This window comes from Rhinatrema bivittatum, chromosome 2 (assembly GCF_901001135.1).
Source record: "Rhinatrema bivittatum chromosome 2, aRhiBiv1.1, whole genome shotgun sequence".
Taxonomy (NCBI): Eukaryota; Metazoa; Chordata; class Amphibia; order Gymnophiona; family Rhinatrematidae; genus Rhinatrema; species Rhinatrema bivittatum.
Genome location: NC_042616.1, coordinates 331,280,576 through 331,294,292, shown reverse-complemented (window position 1 = coordinate 331,294,292; position 13,717 = coordinate 331,280,576). Strand labels below are relative to the sequence as shown.

The 13,717-nt window shown below is 45.2% G+C and overlaps 1 protein-coding gene across 1 annotated transcript in view; it reads left to right on the top strand.

Moving 5' to 3' along the window:
* AVL9 (AVL9 cell migration associated) overlaps positions 1-13,717 on the top strand; it is a 207,990-nt gene that overhangs the window by 95,000 nt on the left and 99,273 nt on the right. Inside the window, exons 6-7 of the mRNA XM_029589795.1 lie at positions 11,542-11,608; positions 12,435-12,475. Coding sequence (XP_029445655.1) covers positions 11,542-11,608; positions 12,435-12,475 — 108 coding nt within the window. The remainder of the gene's footprint in view (positions 1-11,541; positions 11,609-12,434; positions 12,476-13,717) is intronic.

Here is a 13,717-nt window from a genome sequence, read left to right as displayed (position 1 = left end):
TATTTAAAATATTTATATCTTGCCTATTCACAGTACTAGGCGGGTAATAAACATACAGTTTTAATTTAAAATACTTTTAAACATAATATTGAAATAAGTAAAATAAATAATCTGCATAAAAATAAACAAAACAAAACAAAATTTCATAATAAAATCAGATACACAGTACTTATTGCACTGATAAAATTCTAAATTCCATTACATTCATACTCAAAAGCATGTTAGTTCATCCAGGATGCAGACGCTTTTATGAACACTCTAGCAACCCTTCTAAAGAAGTCTCACTCTGGATGCATACGCTTTTTATGAACACCCCTGACAAGAACTATTCTAAAGATGTCTAATTAAAGCACTCCCTGTCAGGCTGTAGGCTTGTTGGAACAAATTCCTTCACAAACCAAAGGGTCCTATACTCTTTGCAAGCATAACTAGTTTTTAAAGGGGCTTTAATATCTAATGCGCCATGTAGCATTCTATGCCAACCAGATAACGCAGTATCGGCAACATTAATAACATCCCTAAGTTGAGAGATCCAGGATGCTCGAAGTTCCTTTGAGTCAAACTGACCCCAACTAATTCTCTTAAAAGGACTGAGCATAACACTTGATGTATTAGGGATTAGAACTTTAAAACTAATCAGATAATGACAGGGGATTTTATCAATAGAATAACCATTACTGACATCCAGAGGCCAGTTATGCCTTAAACACTATAGCCAATATATGGCCCTGCCTATGAGTAAGCTGATGAATTAACTGGACCCACACCAAATTGGTCATGGTATTCAGGATAGTTTCACAACTATCTAACAAAGGGATTGTATATATATGTGCAAGTTGAATTCTCCTAGGACAAGCAGGATGGTAGTCCTCACACGTGGGTGACATCATCCGATGGAGCCCAGCATGGGAAACTTTTGCCAAATTTTCTAGAAGCTTTGACCAGCACACTGAGCATGCCACTATCCGCATGTCCAAGCGAGGTCCCCCTTCAGTCTCTTCTTTTCCGCAGTTCAGTTGTCTCGCGGTTCGTGGAGCTCCACTGTTTTCTTGTTTTTTGCTGAAAAGTATCATGTTTTCCTGTTTCCATCGTCTGGTCTCCCTTTGTGGTCGGTGCCTCCTCGGTGTGGTAGATTAAAGTTGCTGGGGGGGGGGGGGGGTTTCACTTCTTTTGTGGTCGATTACCGACACCTTGCCTCTCAGTGACTGCTGGTCATCGACTGCACGCTGAGTAGCTTTATTGGCCTCCGGTTTTCGTCTGTGCCCCCAGGGCCCGTGGACCATGTCATCACTGATCCCCATGAGGTTTGATTCCTCTGCCTGGGGGCCTCGCATGACATCCATGGGTGTCGCCGTATGATCAGATGACCACCTAAGGCCGTCATGCACGACTTGGTAAGATGGAGAAACTTTTCGGTTCTTCCATGTCTGCTCCTTCCACATCCATGTCAGTCGTCGACTCGGAGAGGTTACAGGGAGCCCTTTGATTATGCTTCCTCTCACTACTCCTCTCTCCACTTCTTCAAAGGATTGCAGGAATGGTGACCGATCCTCCATGATCTCATCGATGTCCCGAACATTGGGATCCTCCACCTCCTCGGCACCGAGGAAAGACCGGGCTGAGCACCATGGGAGATCCCACAAGCATCGACACCGGTCACCATTGGCACATGGCTCTGATGCTGGTGTGGAACTGGCGGCAGCCTTACCGCCACCAAGTGACCATGGCCATCAGAGGTGCCATCCTCCAATGTCCCTGGGAGTTCCAGGCATTCCCCATCGATACAGATGCCGGCCACCGTGCCACCTCATCCCCCTCCTTCAATCCTGGACGGCCTTTTAAGTGCCTTACCAATGCAACCAGTGCCCGAGGGGCCTTCGGTCCCCCAATGGCCACCAATGCCCCCCACTGGAGTGATCCCGATGACTGGGTCCTCCTCCGAGGAAGACACAGTTGGCGCCGTGTCTCTGAGGCACTGATTCCCCGAGTCTTTACTTGGGTCCTTCCGGCCTCCTGCGACTCCTGGTCCCCTCTATGCCAGATGGACTGTTGATTCCTGCGGTGCCCTCAAGGCCTTCCGAAGCCATCAGAGCCCAGGGCTGATATCCCCCACAGGCCTCGCCTGCGTCATGCTGGCCCTAGTGAGGAGGACGGGCCTTAAGATTCATGGGATGATTCCACAGAGTCTTCCTACGACTACTTGGATGATCCTCTCTCAGAGCCTTCACTGCCTGAGGAAAGGCATCAGTCTCCCTCTGAGGATCTGTCCTTTGCGGGATTTGTAAGGGCCATGGCCGAGGCTATCCCCTTCCAACTGCTCACGGAAGAGGATGCATGACAGAAGATGCTGGAAGTACTCCAGTTTGTCGATGCTTCTAAGGAGATTGTGGTGGTTCCCATTCATGACATCTTCAAGGACCTCTTTCGGATGAGGGAGCACCCGATCCCTATCTTTTCTGTCAATAGGAAGGCGGATTCCACCTATTTGGTGCAGTAAGCCATGGGGTTTGAAAAGCGGCACCTCCCCCCACCAATCAGTGATTGTAGAGTCCACCCTCAAGAAAGCCAGGCGCTCCCATACTCGCGCCTCTGCCCCTGGGGCAAGAACATAGGGAGCTCGATGCCTTGGGCCGCAAGGTCTTCCAAGACGCTATGCTTATCGCCTGGATTACTGCCTATCAGTTGTACATGACTCATTACAACTGGAACCTATGGAAGTGGGTTCAGAATCTTGCAGAGACCTTATCACAGCAGCAGCAGGAGATGCTCTCCGCTATTGTCCTGACGGCTTCGAGTCTGGCAAGCATGTGGTGCAATCCACCTACGACGTCTTTGAAACTGCAACTCAAGTAGTTGCCGCGGGCATCGGCGCCCGTAGGATGGCCTGGCTCAGGGCTTCTAATCTCCGTCCAGAGGTGCAGGAGAAACTAGCTGACCACCTCTGCACAGGTGACAACCTCTTTGGGGATAAGGTCCGAGATGCGGTGGCCCAGTTGAAGAACCACCACGACACCCTTCAACAGCTCTCCACTAGCGCTTCTGATGCCCCTTCTGCCAGGAAATCTTCCAGGCCCAGTTCCAGGAAGCCCTTTTACAAGCAGAGAAAATATTACCCTCTGGCCTCCCGAGCTTGCACGCCATGAACTAGCTCGCCAACAGCGAGCACCCAGATTTCAACCAGCGTTCTGGCTACGAGGTTTTGACTGGCGGTGAGGGAGTACGAGTCAGCCGAGCATGCCGAGCATACCTCTGGCACCAGATCCCCTGGTGGGAGGCAGGATCCTCAGCTTTGCTCATCGATGGGAGGAGATCACCTCTGAACGATGGGTCCATACCGCAGTTCATCAGGGATACCAACTCAACTTTAGCTGGCTCCCAGGGACCTCTCCCCCATGTCCATTGTGGGGTTCGTCCACCCAGCAGGACATACTTCGGATAGTACTCTCCTCCCTTTTCGCAACAAGAGTGGTGGAGCCTGTTCCTTACCCTCAGCGGGGCCAAGGGTTCTATTCAAGGTATTTCCTTATACCAAAGAGGAGCGGGGGCTTGTACCCCATTCTTGATCTAAGGGCATTGAACAAGTTTCTCTTAAGAGAAAAGTTCAAGATGGTCTCTCTGGTCCTCAGAAGAGGAGACTGTCTCTGCTCCCTCAATCTCAAGGAGGCTTACGCTCACATAGCCATCTTACCTGGCCACAGAAAATACCTCTGTTTCGTGGTGGGGAAGGCGCACTACCAGTATAAGGTGTTGCCTTTTGGGCTGGCTTCCGCCCCTCGCGTCTTCACCAAATGTCTAGCGGTGTAAGCTGCTTCTCTCCGGCATCGTGCAGTTCACATCTTCCCATACCTGGACAACTGGTTGGTCAAGAGCAATTCCCACAAGGGGGCCCTGTGTGCTCTGCAATCCTTGGGGTTTCCAGGACAGTGGGCTGTCCTGGAAACTTACTGGTCAAATTATAACAAAGGTAAACTCTGTAATCCCCAAAAACATTATAGCTAATATCCAAACAAAGAAATCTCAGTTTACTTGTGGTACATGCTCTATATGCCCCATGTGTTAGTACCTAGTAAATTCAGTCTTCTGAAGTTAGAGAGATTATAGTTTACATCGATGTTTTGACTGCAGTACTAGTCAAGTGGAATATGCAATCATTTGTCCGTGTAATCTAATTTATATTGGAGAGCATCCATTTTCGGATCTTGGCGCATAGAACCTGTAAATGTACAGCGAAAGTTCTCCAAGGACAAGCAGGATGGTAGTCCTCACTCATGGGTGACATCATCAGACAGAGCCCCGAAGTGGAAAACTTATGTCAAAGTTTCTAGAACTTTGACTAGGCACACTGAACATGCCCAGCATGCCCCATACCACATGTCCACGCAGGGTCCCTCTTCAGTCTCTTCTTTTCTGTGGAGCTTTAAGCCTCATGGTGTGATTGAGGTCACTTTTGTTGTTCTTAGCCTTGTGGAAAACTTTTCTCTTTTCACGTTTTTTCACATTTTTCTTAATTCCATCGCAGGGTCCTTCTCGGTGCACTTTCATAGTGTCACTAGTCAGGGTTTTTGGTGTTTCAGCTAAGTTTCTTTTCGTGGTTGAATCCCCCCTGTAGCAGTGGTATCCATTGCCCGCCGGCCATCGATGCCCACCTCCATCGCTTTTGAATTTGTGGCCTTTTTGTTTCATCCCATAATAGCCATGTCCGGTGCCCCCTGGAGCCAGAGGACCATGTCTATCACTGATCCTCATGAGGTACATATCCACTGCCTGGGGGCATCTTATGATGTCCGGCATTGCTGCTTATGCGCCCAGATGATCCTGAAGGAATGTCTGCTTCTACTCGACAAGATGGATCAGCTCTTGGGTCGAGCAAGTCCGAGGCATAGGCACTGATGGACCATTGGTTCCGTCTGTGCCATTGGATAGGGGCGCTGGAGACCAACCTTTGTCGATCTCCTCCGGGCTGAGGACTCAGAGTTCATAGTCTTCAGCCTCAGCACAGGGGAAAGATTAGGCTGAGCATCGAAGGTAGCCTAAGAAGCATCGGCACTGGTTTCCGTCGATGCACTGGGTTTTTTTGCGATGCTCCCAAAGTGACCCCGCAGCGAGTAAGGCCCATTCTCTATTGGTGCCGGGGATCTATAACAGTCTCCACCTGACTTGGTGGAACACTGAAAATATTACACCAAGCCTTAAGACTCCAATACACCTCCTATTAGGCAAACAGACCAAGCCAGGCTGCTATAGAGCCCTATACAGAAACTACACGCCAGCAGAATACCTCACCTCAGTCACATGTGCAAACCCTCACCTAACAAAGAATAAAGAGACCATAAAGCATAAATAGAAACATGCAGACAAAAACTGAACTGGAAACCGCAACAAGCCAGAGTCTCTGTATGTAGTGTAGTTTTCTGATTCGTAGTTCAAGATCTTAGCCTCTGCTATTCACGTGTGTATTATATTTACTCTCTCCGAGACACTGTTTTCTGTATAAATGTTAAATGTTATCTGCTTGCTTTATTGGTTAATAATATATTATTCTTATTGGAATCCTTAGTTCTTTGTAATTGTTCTCATTTGAAGCTCTGTTAATGTTCAATGTAATTGCTTTCATTTACTGAAGCACTGTTTCTGTTCAATGTAAACCGAACTGATTTGTAACCCCTTACAAGAATTTCGGTATATAAAACTGTTAAATAAATAAATAAATAACAAAGGAAAAAGAGAAACATTACCAATCCTCAAAAAAAAAAATCAAGAAATACAAAATCAATAGCAGTAAAACCATACTAACATAAAAAAACAAATTCTTTCAAAACAGCTGATGAATGGAATATACAATAATTAAAACTCATAACATTTTTTTAGATACCAATAAAATATTTCAAAATAGCAGATACAAAAACACAATTATGAAAAATAATAAGGATTTAAAAAATGCTTTGCTCTGCTTACCTGGGAATGTTTGATATCCAGATGCCCTGAGATTGTTTTGAATTAGCAGGAGGAGGGATGGTTTGCTTGCAACTTTCTCCTCTCTCTCCTCTCTGTCACACACACAAGCTCTCTCTCTTACACTGGCTCTCTGTCACACACATATACAGATGCTCTCTCACTTACATAGGCTCTCAATCGCTCACATATGCACATGCTTTTTCTCTCACTTATATAGGCTCTTAATCACACATTTACACACATGCTGTCTGTCTTTTCAGACACAAGCTTTCAATCACACACTTACATGCTGTCTCTTTCTTTCACACACAGACTCGCTTGGTTGTCGCACCAAAATATTATGTGCTTGTTTTTGAGTCTGTCACTCCATAATACTAGTGCCACCCATATAGGGAATATTTCCAGAAAGTTATGTTGTTCGTGAGTCCGATGTCGACCCATTCCGCTGGCCATGGCTCTGCACACCATGCACCTTGGCAGAATGCCCCAAAACCCCAACCTCCTGATGCATCTATGTAAAGATCCAGGTCTTTGCTAAAAAGTGGTGGTCCCTGTATGTCGGATACGCCATTGAAGTTGCTGAGCAATGCACTCCACAAATTAAAATCTGCGTGTTTGGTCTTTGACACTCTTAAGTGATGGGGACGCTGTATCCCGACTGTGGCTGCTGCCAGCCTTCTCATAAAGGCTCTCCCCATGGGAATTATATGACATGTGAAGGTCAATGTTCCCAAGATGGACTGTGCAACTTAGTATTATCTTCTTCACCGTTGCCACTTGCTGTATTATCATGCGCAGTTTTTCAACTTTTTCCCTTGGGAGCCTAGCGACCATCTTGTTTGAATCCAGTTCAATGCCAAGGAAGAAAATGATCATTGCCGGACCTTCTGTTTTGCGGTGGGCCAAAGGCGATGTACTGGAAATCACATAGTAAGCAATCGCAGGTATCTGAATTTCTTGGACCTACGAACAAAAAGTCGTCTAAATAGTGAATGATGTTACTTGAAGCTGTACTCTGTGCTGTCACCCAGTGCAGGAATGATAGCTCAAAATAAGCCCATGAGACTGAATATCCCATAGGCATGCATTATCGAAGTAATATTGATTTCTGAACATAAACTTCTTGGGTGTACCAGAAGTAGTCTGAAGGCTGATTCTATGTCTGCTTTTGCCATTAGCGCGCCGGTGCCACATGTTCTGAGTAGCGCCACTGTCGAATCAAAGGATGCGTACTGAACAGAGCACTCCTCTGGTGGCAGCTGGTCATTGACAGATGCTCCTGGAAGGTATGACAGATTCTGAATGAGCGGAATTTGCCCTTCTCTTTCTTGGGGATCACTGCCAATGGTGAAAGGAACATGTTTTGGAATGGTTGTCGAGGAAAAGGATCTGCCATCCTTCAGAGTGCCAATTCGATATCGAGCATTTTTTGCACAATGTAGGCATGCGTCGCTGATTTTGTGTTGCTAGTCTTAGTTTTTTTTATCCGGCCTTGGAATAGAATGATCAATCCTCAAAATCCTTGCCAAATCCTCTCTGCATTTTTGCGGCATGGGTAGCGTTCCAACCATGGTATCAATGCTTCTAACTTGATGGGTGATGGCACTTTTTCAAATTGCAGAGTTTCAACAGTTTTAACATTACTCCCCATCGCGGATTTTTTAGGGCACTTCGTTACTGGGAGTGGAGCTGCGCAGGCTGAACAAGCATGTTTGAATTTACAATCTTGGAATGTGCGTGTTGCCTTGTTATAGTGCCAGCATGTATTGTCTTGTGCCTGCGCCGCCCTGACTGAGTGCCTGTTGGGAGATGACCTTGTTGCGGTTCTTGAGCGCGCTCTTACATCGCCCGTTTTTTGTGTCATCTGTTTCACCTACAGGCTGACCACCTCAGTTCCCCCATGACATGAAGCGATTCTCTTCCATCTTGTCACGTAACTTCTTGTTGTAGTTGAGCCAGGCCCAACCTTCATGCTCTTGGTACGCTTCGAGAATATTCTCCGCATAACTTAACATGGGACAGTATTGAGAAGGGTCCCGATGTCCCACCATGTTTGTCATGTATAGAAATGCTCTTATCCAGTTAAAGATATTTTTTGGAATCCTCTTCTCCTTTTCCATATGTGCCGGTCCATCCTTCGATTTCTTTTTATAATCTGTCCTTCGCCGTCCTTGCAGGATACTAAATATGTCTGTGTATGTCTGTTTTCATATTTTTTTGCGCAATTGCTTAGGCACACTTTCCCGTAGCTCTGATAAGGTGGTGAGCATGGGAGGGCCTCTGGACTCCTTGTCAACTGCCCTGGCCGCAGGCTGTGGGTCACTGTCGCTTGTGGAATCCGAAGACAAAGTGGAAGAACAACTGTCTGAGCTGGAACTTGTTCTACGTTTGCGCTTTGCCTTGTGCTGTTTTCCAGCTGCCACATTGATTTCCACGCCTGTGCCACCCGACTTCCGCCCTTTCCCCCCCCATCCTCCTCTTGAGACTCACCCACATTGCTGTCTTCCATCTGTGCTGATTGATCTGCTCGGCTTGTGGTTGCCTTTTAATCTAGGTTTTGCGTTTCCTGGCACGTTCTCTTGTCAGTTTGCGCCACTGCTCCATCTTGCCCGCTCATTGCTGTTGTTGGGGCATTCGTGTGGACTTCGGATAAGCCTCTTGTTTGCCAGCGAGGTAAGAGCAAAAAGAGGTGCATGGCGTCTGTCGCGTCCCTTTAAAGGGCCACTGAGGTCATCAACTCATGCCATCGCCCTCGATGACCCGTTCTCACACCGAGGGGAGGGGAGGCATCGGACCACGCTATGGCCCCCATGCCACTGCTCCATATTCTCGCTCTCCTCCCGCTGGGATGCTGCCTCCCATAGGTACCCAGCGCTTTGGTTACGGGTAGGCTCTGGCCATGAAGGCGCAGGCCCACCTATTTCTGTAAATAGCCTGTAATACTACTCCCTTTCCTTGCTTAACATTCCTCATTTCAAATATCCAGATCTACTTGGAAATTTGCCCTTTCACTAAGCTAATCCATAGATTTCCCAAACAGCAGCACAGCAGGAAATCTCTGCAGCCACATTCTCTCAGCTCACTGCTCTCAGCAGAGGCAAACAGCTGAGTGCTGCCTTCTTACCACTGTAGGGACCGGGGGGGGGGGGAGGCTTGGGTCATGATTTTGGCAGCAGCAGCATGCATGGCCTTCTTCTTCCACTTGCCCAGTAAACATTACTTCCTCTTCTGGGCTGCAGGGGTGGGAAGAAGAAAAGGACATGTTGCTGTTGCCGGCTTCCACAAACACTGCTGCCGTTCCCCCTCGGGGCTTGAATGTGCTGATAGCATGGGTGTTAAAGAATCCTGTGCGTCTCGCTGGGGTGAGGAGAGGGAGGGAAGAACAGTAGGTGACAAGGAAGTGCACGACACACCTGCCGGTGCTTGGCAACACTCTGTTGAGAACTGCTGCTATAGTCAACTACTCCAGTGTTAGCTAAACATTTCAGCTGGTCATTTGCCGTGATCTGTTGGTTCTGTTTTGCAGATCTGATCAGCTTTCTGGCAGTCCTAGCAGAGATTTTTCTTGGTCTTCCAGATCTTGCTTGATTTTAACAGTTCCATGTAACTTCTACTTAATGTTTCTGAAAGTTAAAATTGCTCACCAAAAGCATTTAGAGATTTTTTTTTATATAGCTGTCCCCTGCAGCACTGTGCTAGCTTTTTTGTTGCTCTGTGTGAAGAATTCTTGTGTTGCCTACTCCTCCACCCAGATTCATTAAGTCTCTGTCCGGGGCCTGTCAAAAAAAAAAAAAAAAGCCCAGCTGATTCCAACAATCTATCAGGCCGATTACAGTACAGTGTGCTCCGCGCGTTTTCGACACGCTATTTTTACCACTTGTACAGGCAGGCGTTAATTTCTGCTGGCACCGGGAAAGTGTACAGAAAAGCAGAAAAAACTGCTTTTCTGTACACCCTCCGACTTAATATCATAGCGATATTAAGTCGGAGGCCCCAAAAATAAAAAAAATTTAAAAAAAAAAAAAAATTTAAAATGTGCCCGTGGGTCGGAAGACAGACACTCAGTTATGCCGGCATCTGTTTTCCAAACCCGTGGCTGTCAGCGGACTCGAGAACCGATGCTGGAAAAATTGAGCGTCGGCTGTCAAACCCGCTGACGGCCGCCGCTCCTGTCAAAAAGGAGGCGCTAGGGACACACTAGTGTCCCTAGCGCCTCTTTTTATTGCGGGCCCTCATTTAAATACTTGATCACGCGCCCAGGAGAGTGGACTGGGCGCGCGTTGGGAGAGCGAGCACTCGCCTCGGAGCGCCGGCTCTCCCGTGGGATTTACTGTATCAGCCAGTATATTTTAAAAAACTGACACCCACCCCACTGGAACCCTTGGTCAAGGGAAGGGTATTAGGTACCCTAGACAAACCTTATAGCCTTGCTATAAGGTTTGTCTAGGGTACCTTGCTTATTGCTATAAGGTTTGTCTAGGGTACCTTGCTTATTGCCCCTGCCCCACACTCCCACGCTCTTTACAACACAATTAAATTATGCATTTGTATAACAGATTTTACATGAAAAAGAACATTCAGAAGAACAGTCTTCTGAGGCAAAAAATTACTTACAAAATGCATATTATATATACATGTACTGCTGTGGTGCCAACCAGAAAATGCTGCAAAAAAGACACTTCAAACTCCTTTGGAATTAGACTTTTTGTTATGCATGTTGGGTGTGAGCTTGGCTCTTAGAAAGTCATGAATAAATGGAATTATCATTACAGTACAGTAAATCCCCCCTCCATACCAAAACAATCCTAAATGCCAGCTCTCAAACAGTAACAACTTTATCTATGAAAAGGCACATTGTGCCTAAGGAAGGATGCATAGCGCCAGTTTTGCATGCCAGGCCATTTTGGTTCCTCTTCTTCCAGCTTCAGGCATCTTTGTCCTTATGCCTGTTTTTATAGTGCTTTTCTGCATTAATGTGAATTTTCAGGTTAACTCATATTTTTAGCATGTTTGTTTTCTTTAGCATTCTTTTTATGCTCCTGCTCAGTTTGCATCCCATTAACTTACTGCATCTTGTGGTTCTGCTGGTATCTACTTTGCACATTAATCAAAACCCATGCTAAAATTTAACTTCCATTTTTAGCGTGGAGGTTTACATCGGCCCCTTTGAAGATGTGCAGTTTACAATGTATGCCCTTTAAAAAGGACAGGAAAGCCTCATTTCAACTCTACCACCCGTTGCCTTCTCACATCATATTTTCCGAGAACGTATTTAGCCTCTTCCATATCTCTGCTCTTGAGTGTCTTTTTTTCAGTCCCAAAAATAGTATTAAGATGTAAACTCCTGACTCCTGTTATTGCCTTCATAGCAGTTGATAGTATATACCTTCACACCTCTGATTTATGAATAGTGAGATGTATTTCTCATCATATGTTTTTTTTTTTGGCTAATAGAAATGCATAATACAGTTCACAAATTCATAAAGAACGAACTGGTATAGCACTGCTGTTTTTAAGAAGGGGCATTTTTATTTGCCATTTCCTGTCAAGTTGTAATGATTTTTATTTTTTTGTTCATTTTTAAAGGAGCTTTATGACCATATGAATTGCTCCTTTGGAGGAACTGCAATAGAAGGCTCCCAGGTCTATCTTGGTAAGTGACATTTTGGAAGCAGTAAAGAAAGTTGTAAAACCACTGAAATGTTTCTGTAGGGGTTTGTATGCCTTAAATCCTTTGACACAAGGAGACTGAGAAGGCTTTTCCACAGCATGATATTTCCATTCCCAAACTGGCAGCATACCACCAAATTCACCATTTCCTATTCTTTGTTGAACTCTTCTTCCTGACATCTTGCTTTGAGCCTTCAGTCAAAGGAAGGAGTTTTGTTTTAAAGCATTTCAAAAAATTCACCATGCAACAAAATGTTTTACATTTCTATTTAGTATGGTGGCAGATGGTAGTCCATTAAAGAACTTGACAGCCAGATTTTTAGTTTAATGGATTTTAAATATAAAGCAAATTATCTGTAGTATCTTCTAGAGATACTGTTTTGCAATGCTCACAAGCCTTAAAATGGTTGAAAGTAATTAAGAGAGAGTTAATGCTGTTTTATCTCTTGATTGAATTTTTTTATAGAGACGTGTTTAGAATCTGTTTTAAATTACATGGTTACTTTTGTCCCCACATTACAGCTTGGGCCAATAGATCTGATATGAGAAAAAGCTGATGGTTGTTTGGTGTTTAATTTATGCATGAGCCATCTCTGCCACTTCTAAACTCAGAATAATAATCTATTCAATCAACACAAGGTTGTTGTCATGAGAAAAACACAGCCAAAGCCTTTAGAGATCTTGTTTTAACAGTTTTTAGCTTGGATATATCAAAAAGTGAAGTTTAGGTTGAGAAGGGAGATGAGCACAGTTAAATTCCTTTTATTGTGTTCAAGTACTGTTAACACTTTTCCTCTATAATTTTCTAGGCCTGTCTCCAAGAGATCTGGTCCTGCAATTTAGACACAAGGTATGGCTTTTTGGCATGCTTGCTAAAGTATAGAAGCAGGATGTACTTCTGTGTTCTTTTGTTACAATATAACAGATCTCATGCCAAAAAGATTGTGCAGTAGCATTATTTATTTGAAGACTGGCAGAATAACATGCCTCACATATGGATTGACATTATCAGATAGAGTCCAACATAGAACTTTGATTTCAAAGCTTCTGGAAGTTTTTAATATACCCAATGGGGCATGTGTAGCTTGCTTAACTTCTATGCAGGGTCCCTTCAATTTCATCTTGCTGCAAGGCCCACAGGTTGTGGTTCTTTTCTTCCCTTTTAGCCACCTTCCCTTTTAGCCACCTAGTTTGCACATTTAAGACTAATCGGAGAAAATTCTTTTTCACTCAACGCACAATAAAGCTCTGGAATTTGTTGCCAGAGGATGTGGTTAGTGCAGTTAGTGTAGCTGGGTTCAAAAAAGGTTTGGATAAATTCTTGGAAGAGAAGTCCATTAACTGCTATTAATCAAGTTTACTTAGGGAATAGCCACTGCTATTAATTGCATCAGTAGCATGGGATCTTCTTGGTGTTTGGGTAATTGCCAGGTTCTTGTGGCCTGGTTTGGCCTCTGTTGGAAACAGGATACTGGGCTTGATGGACCCTTGGTCTGACCCAGCATGGCAAGTTCTTATGTTCTTAGTTAGGTTTTTTTTTCTGTTTTCAAATCTACTTGTGTTTTTGTGAGCCCTATGATGCAACAGTGCACCCAGGAAGCATCGTTTGCTTTTTTTCCATCATTGAGTAATTTGATTTTTATCTCGCTAGTTTTTCATTCTTTGCCTCTGAAGGAGAAGAAAGCCATTGGCTTTGAGAATTGCTCCGAGTGCAAGCCACTCTTGTCTACCACCAATCCCCATAATAGAAGTGTCCTCTGCCTAGGGGTGACCATGGCATCTGGGGGTGTCCCATGAGTGCAACTATGACCCTTGGGGGTGATGATCTCAAATTGATCTCTTGAGATACACTTTAGGCATCATAAGTCTTGCCCATCTGTATGTGCATCAGAGACATTGGAGGGACTCAGGAGCAATACCGATTGCTGGTGGTACATTGATATTGAGAGGGGGGCATCGATCTCCCTAGACTTTGAGCCCTAGAAAGGCCCAGGGGGACACCCCAGTGTCTGGCTCCTCCATTCAAAGAAGACAAAGGCGTTGTGCCTTTTCGGTGCTGGAATCACAGAGTTCCCATGTCCAGCATCTGGTG